Here is a 9,326-nt window from a genome sequence, read left to right on the forward strand (position 1 = left end):
GATAAGAATATTCTCAGGTGCACTGAATTACTTCTTGGCTCTGGCACAACAACTGGCAAAGCATCTGTGAGCCAGACTTGAAACTTTAAGTGACTCTGATCAGTCTTTTTGTCATCACAACACCACAAGTGACAAACGTAGGCTCCCAGGTTCTTCAAAGGGTACCCCAATTGGCCAACCCAGAGTAAGGGCCCTACCTGTGTAGAGCGCAGTTAGGAGTGAAAGTAGACATTCTTTCCTCCTCTGCCTCCTCCTCTGCCTCCTCCTCTTTATTCTCACTTTCCTCTTTCTCCTCTCCCCCTTTCTTTTACTTATTTTAAGACAGGGTCACATGTAGCCCAGAATGGCCTTGAGCTCACTGTGCAACTGGTGATGACCACGAACTGCTGGCCCTACTGCCTGCACTTCCCAAATGCTAGGATAATAGACCACCATGAACCACCATGCCAGCCTCTTCCTTGGTGTTTGCTTTGCTTTGAGACAGTGTCTCACTCTGTAGCAGATGCTGGCCTAGAAGTCACTATGTAGCCCAGTTTAACCCTGTACTCAACTGGGATTGCCAGTATAAGCCACCATTCGCAGCTAAATATCAAGTGTATATCTAAAACTACTTCAATAGTACGTTGCTTTGTCCTGGTCTTCTCAGAAGCGACCATTGCTTGCACATCGGGGTATAGATCTAGGGTGTGTGTGTGTGTGTGTGTGTGTGTGTGTGTGTATGTGTGTGTGTGTGTACATATGTCTGTGTGGGTACACTAATATCCATATGAAGACAGCTACCATGCCTCAGGTGCCTTGCTTCTGGGGACAGGGTCTCCCGTTTTCCTGGGACTCACCAAGTGGGCTAGGCTGGCTAATTAATTATAAACTCCCAGTGGTCTCCAGCCCTGGGGTTACCAGTGCATGCCGACCGACTGGCTTTTTTTTGTTTATCTTGGGTCCTAGGCATGGAACTCCGGTCCTCATGCTTGCACAGCCCTCACTTTGCTGGCTTGAACCATCTTCTCGAGCCCCATTTGGCTTTCACCCACCACGTTCACCCCACCTCTCACCCTGCACTTCCTGCCTCCTCCCAGACGTTGGATGGGACACACATTTCTTCTCCATTGTTTTTCCAGCAGCTGCACAGAGTCCCAAAGCACAGCATGCTCATCCCCTGTTCAAGTGTGCAGGCTGCTCTCAGCTTTTCTCCACGACAGATAACGCTTCTCCCAAGGAGCCCATCCTCAGAGCTGGTCCCCTGCACGCGTGCTTTTCTTTGCATGGCTGAGCTCCCTAGATGTGGAGAACTTCAGAGTCAGGCAGAGGATACCGTCTCTGAAGCAGGGCAATGGGATATGCCCCAACACCACAAAGCAGATGATCCAGCAATGTGGGGTGGACAGGTCCTGCCCCAGCACCTCTGCCTCATGTACTTTTCTCTTCCCCTTAGGTATAAGGTGACCTGCCAAAGCTCAGAACTGTATAAGGACATCCTGGTGCCATCCTTCCACCCCAAGAGCAAGCACTGTGTGTTCCAAGGGGATCTCCTGCTCTTCAGTTGTGCCGGGGCCCACCCCACGCACCAGAGGATCTGCCCCTGCCGGGACTTCATCAAGGGCCAAGTGGCCCTCTGCAAAGACTGCTTATAGCATAGCCAACCCGGGTTCATTCAGATGGCAGAGGTGGCTCTGCTGGGCAGGGCCAGGGGGGCCGAAGTCATTCAGGGACTCTGACCGGAGCCCGAACTCTTTGGTCCAGGGCTTGGATTTGGTACTTCTCCAGCTTGCAGTCAGTGCATCCCAGGAGTTTACACCAAAACCGCAAGAGAACAAAGGTCAGACCAGGGGCCTGGCTTCTCCCTGGTGCAACGAATGTCCTCTCTGTCCCGGAAAGTGTCCAGGCAGCTGCTCCGGGGTTATTATTATTTTTTTTTTTTAAAAAAAAAGGAAGGCTAAAAGTCTGGAGACGCATTCAACTGAAAACAGAACAGGAAGAGGAATTGAGCCGATTGGAAAGAACTTTGGGGACATTCCTAAACCCATTAATTTATTTATTTGGGAGGGTGGGGGTTGGGTCGGGAGGGAGGAAAGGGGTTGACCAGTTTCCTTTTTGTCCCCACACTGTTAATCACCCATCTTCAGGATCTTCTTGTTCTGCTGGCCTCACGCAGGATGCAGAGGGGCTGGTGGCGTGCTGGACGGCAGCTGTGGGAGCCTGGCTCCTGACAGCAGGTGGCAGCACAGAAAAGAAAATTATCATTGTGAGTAGGGATGTGACTCGGTTTGCGGCATGCTTGTCTAGCATGCATGGAGCCCTGGGTTCCATCCCCAGCACTACATAAAAACAGGTGAACACCTGGAATCACAGGTAAAGAGTGGAGGCTGGAGGATCAAACATTCAAGGTTAGCCTTGGCTACATAGCAAAGACAAGGCCAGCCTAGGCTACGAGAGATCCTGTCTCAGAAAACAGTTGGTTTTTGTTTTATTTGTTTTTGTTTTTTTGATTTTGCTTTGCAAACACAGCCAGCCCCTGTCAGAGCAGCGTCCTAGAGCTGATGATCCTGTGTGTTGCTTGGCAGGTGGCAGCTAAAAGGCAGATAGCCTTGGTGGGGACGTGTGCCTGTGTGTCCTGAGGGCCCTGCCAAGTGCCAAAGACAGGCTGGGCTGTGAACAAGAGAGGCTGCTTTCCTGTGTGTCCCCTCCCTACCCACCTTCACAGCTTGGCCCTAATTTCTGGTTAGAATTCCTCTGTTGCAGAAACACGGGATTGTGTAATTCTTCTTGGTGGTAAACTGGCCCTGCCTCGCTCTAAGGAGGACAGTGGAAACTGAAGACCCCAAGAGTTGCCCTTGAACTTGGAGTGTGTGTGTGTGTGTGTGTGTGTGTGTGTGTGTGTGTGTGTGGCGTGGGTGGTCTCCAGCTTCAGAACAGCTAAAGTTTGGGTTAGAATGAGTTAGCAGCGTGAGGGGTTCATACAGTGTCCCCATCAATGTCCCCTATTGCTGAATTCCAGGGAAGATGGTTTCTTCCTTGATTCCTTGATGGTTTCTGGGGAGGTGAGGACAGTTTGGAATCAACACTAGGTGTTTTTCTGGCTGCTCCCCAGTGGGCATGGCTTACAGAGGGCCGGAGACTAGAGGTGGGTTTACTTGAAGCACTATTCCAAGGAGTTTGGGCAGCCCGGTAGAGGTCCCGTCAGCGGGCTGGCCTGGTCATACATGCTGGGATCTCCACTCTTCACATCTGGAGCTTTTTTGTGCGTGTCCGTCCCTGCTGAAGCGTTGTGTCTGTGCTCTGTACATTTGTGAGTTTCTAGAGACACCTCCCACACTTCTCTCCAACCCTCTTCTACCTCTTGCTGTTAGCATTGTCCTGTTGGAGTAGACTTCCTGGCCTGCTCTTGCTACCCAGTGCCTCCTAGTGGCCAGGTGGAGCCTGGGAAACCTAGCAAGGCCCAGGACTAGCAGAGCAGTCCAGAAGCAGCAGGAAGGAGGATTCGGCTTTGTGGTCACCTGACCAAGGTGGGGAGAGGTGGGGCATGGGACTTTGAGGTCTGGGAAATCTGATCTGCCTGGCTCTTAATGTCTACCTGGGTGCAAATGTCACACCAACTACATCTCCAGCCTTTTTTTTTTTCCCCTTTAGGCCCTGAGATAGGCAGCTAAGGGGCTGAGCTTCAGTCCTAGAGAAAGAAGTGGAGTGGGGAGGGGGAATGTCAGGGGATTCTATCCTAAGACTGACAGGTTCTCCAAGACCTGGCTAGAATCATCTTTGCCCAGGTCGAGCCACCATGCAGGCGAAAGTTTAAAAGCCTAGCTATGAAACCTGTCTATTAAGCCTTGCAAAAGTGGTTTCCCGCTGCAGGATGGAAGAAAACCGGCCGTCTTTTTGTGAGGAAGAGCTTTCCCTGAGAGCCATCCTCTTGGCTGCACACCAGATCTGTGGGAATCTGCTAGTTTCCAGACCAGCAATTCCTAGGCCTCTCCACTTGAGTCCACCACGCTATGGGTGACAGTGCTGGCATTCAACCAGCAGGGGGTACCCCACGCTGAAGTGCTCCCCTTGCTGTAGATGGCTGTAAAGGATTTTGGAGAGGGGAGGCAGCCTTGCCCCCACCTGCAGAAGCTGCCTGGGCCTGAGCTCAGGCTCTCTCCACCTTCCTATTCCTCTCCAGCTCAGAACCCAAGTCACGTTCTTTCTCTCATGGAATAAATTCCTCTTCCGGTTTTAGCCAGAAGCAAGCCTCACTTTCCCTGGTGGGCTCCCGTTCTTGAGGCTAACCAGCTGCACTCTAGTTGTGAAGGGCATTAGCAACAGGTGGGGTGTCCCCTTAACATATACCAGCTCCCAGGGCCCAGAGGTAGCAAGGTGTGGCCAAGTGACCCTCCAGGAGAAACTGACAGTGGGGGGTGGGGCACTCTGCCTGTCGGGTGTGGACATCAGCAAAGAAGGAACTCACAGCCTTGGCCGGGAGCCCATCGCACTGACAAAGCATTGATGATCCTGGAGAAACCTCGGCCTGTGTGTGATCGAACCTTCCGCAGGGGAGAAACCTGAAATCAGGACTTGTGTTTTCTGGCACTGCCGTCAGATCTTGACCCGTCTTTGGAGTTCTTTCCCCTGTGTGATGTTAGGCTCTTCACCTAGGGGAAAACCTTTCTGTAACTCACTAAGAGAGAGAATGCTTCTCTTCAGAGGGTGATGGCCTTGGCAGAGCGAGAACTCCTGAGAGGGCCAGTGCTTGAACCCCAGTCCGCAGCTCGGGCATTTCTGTATGTGCTCTGATTTCCTGTCCAAAAGGAAATGTTGTGAAGTTTTTGCTTTGTCTGTTTTAGACTTTTGTTTCTGAGATGAATCACTTGTTTTAGGTGCCTGGTGAGTGTTTGGAAATATTTGCCTTTTTTTGTTGTTTTTTGTTGTTGTTGTGGCGGCGGCGGTGGTGGTGGTGTGTGTGTGTGTGGTGGTTCATGTCTTCCTGACATGTCTTCATTTCTCTTTGGGGTTGGAATTTGAAGGCTGACAGCAGATTGTTCCAGCCTGGGCTAACTGCATATATCCACAGTATGTGTGCACACACATGGCTAGTTATGTTCCCAGTGTATGTATGCGCACAAGACTGAAACATTTAGTGTGTATGTGTGTGTTTGTATATGTTCCCAATGTAGGGTGTCTGTATACACACACACACACACCCAGAATAGGGCTGAGGGAGCCAGGAATCCCTTAGCTGGCATCCTCAGGACCTCATAGTGAACAAGGTAGTGAAAGGCCTCATTCCTGTCACCCTGGCCCTGGCTGACATGTTGCTGAGGCAGGAGATTAGCTTTGAGGTCATCTATGTGGAAGGAGTAACCCCCAAACACTTCAACTATTTAGCATGATGGAGGTGAGCCATGTCCACTCCCTTTCTTCTCTTCCTTGGTGAATGGACGTGGGTGTTGCTGCAGGACTGCTCACGGTAATGACCGATCAGTGAGTTGGGTTGCACTGAAACTGTATGTCGTCTATAGGTGAGTGTGTGTTATGCTTCAGACCAGGGTGGGTCACCTAGATTGTGTGTGATTAGACACCGCCACCCTCTCCCAAACTTCTTGACTGAAAAAGAAAAGCCAAGGATTTTGCTAACGACAGGCTCGGCTACGTGTGTTATTATTCCAAGCCTGGACTCTTTTATTTATTTAAAACTATTTTCCTTTCCCGTGGGCTTTCTTCTTGGCCCATCTGTCCCTGTGTGGCTTCAGGGCATGTCTTCGTTAGAGTAGACGGGTGGCAGAAATAGATTTAGAGTCATTCGGGAAGCCAGCGGCTTGGAGCTGAGGAGTTCCTTTCGTTCTCGTTGCCTTCGACAGAAAGTGCAGTCAAGTTTTTTTTTTGGTTTGGATTTTGTTTTTTACATATAGCAAAAGACCAAATTAGCTGTATAGTCTTGGATACAGAAAATAAGAATTAATCTAGCTCTCCTAGCATTTAGGGTTCTGTGGGGATCCCATAGCACAGTGCCTGGCTCGTAGGAAGCCTGGCTAATGTTCAATATTGATATTAGTAGTTTATCATAAAACTTGAGAAATAAAGACCTGCGTTCACCCCCTATCTGTTGATTCAAACATGATGGCTACACAAAAATCTTGTTGAGTCAATCAATGGTATAGAAATTTGTTGTTACAAATGTTTCAGCTCTGTGCCTACTCTGCTCACTGGAATTATACCGTTTTTCTTGAATGTGCTGATTGGGAAATATGTCAGTCTTCAGCACTCCGTGAAACAAGACTGAAAGAATTTATTAAAGGAAGTTGAATCCACCAATATGTTCTGGAACATTCCAGGGGTTTCTTTGGGGAACTTTTTTAGCTCAAAATTAAAAGTTCTCTCACAAGTTGCACTCCTTGAATTAGAGTTTAATTTTTATTCCTCTATAATGTGATAATAGAACCAATTTGTTTAAGGGAAAGAATGAACTGAATTTACAGTTCCTGGGAAACCCTTTGCTGCCCCCTGCTGGACAGGGTGGCTTCCAGCAGGTTGGTTACCTCTGCCTCATTCCCACCCTAAGAGTAATCCCATGACCTGCCCCCCCCAAAAAAAAAAAATCCACCACTACCCCCAAAGGAGCCACATGAGACCCCACGGCAGGGATTTTTGACTTTTTTCACAACTGGACGCGGAGGTGACTTGAATACCACTTTGCTGTTTATGTTTTGCGGATTTAGCCTCTTCCCTGGCCCAACACATCTGGGTGGATTGCAGGTACGAAAGGGGGAGGAGAATTCCCTGGAATCCAGGGTGTTTTTCCAGCTCTTCTCAGGCAGTCAATGATTTTACGTTTAAGGGATGAAATGATTGAATTTTTCTTTTTCAGAGCTTCATTCTGCCCCAGGTTTTGAGGCTCACAAGGCTGCCTTCACCCCACCCCCACCCCTGCAGCGGGGACACACATGCAGATGTGGGTTGCAACTGGGACACACGCAGGTGTGGTGGGTGCACAGCAAGCACAGCAGCCCATGGAAGCTGGAACACAGCAGACATGGGGCACATCATTCTCCCCACCTTGAACCCAGTCCAAGTATTAAAATAACGCAACCACAATGCCAAAGGACATGGTGACGTCCCTTCCACTGTAGCTGCTGTCATGGCCATTTGTGGCTGTGTCTCCAGATGGATCCCGGTACACTGTTTCCTACTGTCACTCCTGGGGCTCAGCCACAGGATGCTGTCAGTGAGGTGTCACTGCCCCCTGCTTGCTGTACCAGACAAACAGAATACTGCTTTGTTTTCCTGTGCTGTAGAAAACCTAGGGAGAGCTTTATTTTTCAATAAACTTTTCTTGTGTGACAGGTGGTAGTGATTGGGGCGGGGCGCTAAAGCTGCGTCTCCTGGTGCCAACACACTGTCAAAGGTCAAGCAGCGGATAGACGGGGACTGGGAAGTTCGGTAGCTGAGTGTATGATAGCTGGGTTCAGAAAACACTTGCTATGCACGTGTGAGCCTGGCTCCAAGCCTCAAAATCCACTTTTTAAAAAGGCACGCATGATGGCACATGCTTGAAACCCCAGTTCTCGAAGAGACAACATGGTTGGCATGCATAGAAAACTTATGACCTGGGGCCAGGGAAATAAATGGCTGCGTGGGGAAGCCCTTGCGAGGCATGCACAAGAACCGGAGTTTCATCCCTAGAAGCCATGAAAAAAGCCAAGTGTGCTACACACTTGTAATCCCAGTTCTGGAGGTGCAAAAGCAGGTATATCCTTGGGGCTACGCAGTCAGCCCAGCCAAACCAGCAAGTTCCTGGCCAGTTAAAGACGCTGTCTCATAGAACAAGATGGACAGCATCCCGTGGTACCACGCATGAAATTGACGTCTGGCGTGCACGCGCACGCACGCACGCACGAGTAGGGGAAGGGCTTCACCACTACGTACTCTTCCCTTACGTCCACCGCAATACTGAATGGAAAGCAGTCTTTCCGTCTTCCACTCTCACTGAAGGAGCTGAACTGGAAAATGAACTGCTAGACTTTTTTTTTTTCTTCAGAAATAGTTCTGACTGCGGGGTGCATTTAAAACTTTGTCCGACTGGGGTGGTAAAAGGCAGAGCGCCTCCATTCACCTGAAAGAGAAGAAGCAGCCTGGAGGGAGGCATCTGTGGGCCATGAGCATTGCCCGGGGATCTCAGTCAGCGGACAGCTGGCTAAGACACACACAAAGCCCCAGGTTTGAATCCCAACAGCATACAAACTGACTTGGCGGTGCACACCCGCAATCCTAGCACTCAGGACGTGGTGCACACCCTCAATCCCAGCACTCAGGAAGCGGAGGCAGGAGGATTGGGATTCTCAAGGCACTCTCTGAAACTAGGGGCCCTCCTGGGTAGTTCTCACAATAAAAAGACACCACACCGTGGAATTCACCGTCATGTGAGGCTCAACTCCCTGAACTCCATGTCTGTTGACTACAAGGAAGGGTGTGGACAGATTTGTGGAATCTGCATTCCACAGGGCTGTGCCAGCTACAGAACACGGTAGCATGGGGGACGTGTCTGCAGCACTTACACCTCACGTTCCGTAAGCTGGGGACATCTCGTCCCTTCTGGACGAGTGACCTACTTCTCAGAGACCGTGAGGGAGCGCGACCACTTAGCACAACATACAGAGATACGCGAATGCAGGTAATGATTATAATTATTTATTACAAATAAATGTATAGAGTTTCACATCTCTCAAAAATGGTTCCTGGGTTTTCATGGATGGGCAGGATCTGGATGTGGAATAAAGGGCTGTGTGCTTACGTAGCCTGTCCATGCAAAGCTCATTCATCTGCCACTAAATACTTTAAAAAATAGAATGGCCTCCCTCTGAACAAATCTGCTTAGTGTCAAGATTAGTAAAAGTGTATGAAACGGGTTGATTCACGTTAGGAGGAAATTTGCTGCAAGGAGAGAGGAGTGTGACCCTGGAGGCGCCTTGGCCGCGTGTGGGAGGTGACTCGGTCAGCTACAATCTGGTTGGCGGTGACTCGGTCAGTTACTATCTGGTTGGCGGTGACTCGGTCAGTTACTATCTGGTTTTGGCTGACAGTAAATGCCACAGGTGGCTTCCCATCAAGCAGAGACCCAATCCTGCTTTCAAGAACTGTTTGACCCCAGGAAATAGAACATGTCACTTCCGGCTCAAGATTGGGAAGCGCGGCAGCCCTTCCCATGGTCAGCAGCATCCTAACGTGTTTGACAGTGGGCAACAGGGTGAGGATGTAGGGCAGGCGCAGCCTCCAGGCCGACCTCATCCCGTGATGACAGACTCTATGAACGAAAACTTCCCCAAATGAAACTGGATGTGCAGTTAAATATTGGCACC

General features: G+C 49.9%; 1 protein-coding gene across 3 annotated transcripts in view; it reads left to right on the forward strand.

Annotated features, from left to right (window-relative positions):
* Mgat5 (alpha-1,6-mannosylglycoprotein 6-beta-N-acetylglucosaminyltransferase) overlaps window positions 1-6,370 on the forward strand; it is a 298,102-nt gene extending 291,732 nt beyond the window's left edge. For all 3 annotated transcript variants that reach the window (XM_041648193.1, XM_041648192.1, XM_041648194.1), the window contains exon 17: window positions 1,433-6,370. In XM_041648193.1, coding sequence (XP_041504127.1) covers window positions 1,433-1,631 — 199 coding nt within the window. In that variant the 3' untranslated portion in view covers window positions 1,632-6,370. The remainder of the gene's footprint in view (window positions 1-1,432) is intronic.
* The last annotated feature ends 2,956 nt before the right edge of the window (window positions 6,371-9,326 follow it).

The sequence above is a fragment of the Microtus oregoni genome, unplaced genomic scaffold (genome assembly GCF_018167655.1).
Source record: "Microtus oregoni isolate MIOR12 unplaced genomic scaffold, Mior012 000003F_ref0000135, whole genome shotgun sequence".
Lineage (NCBI taxonomy): Eukaryota > Metazoa > Chordata > Mammalia > Rodentia > Cricetidae > Microtus > Microtus oregoni.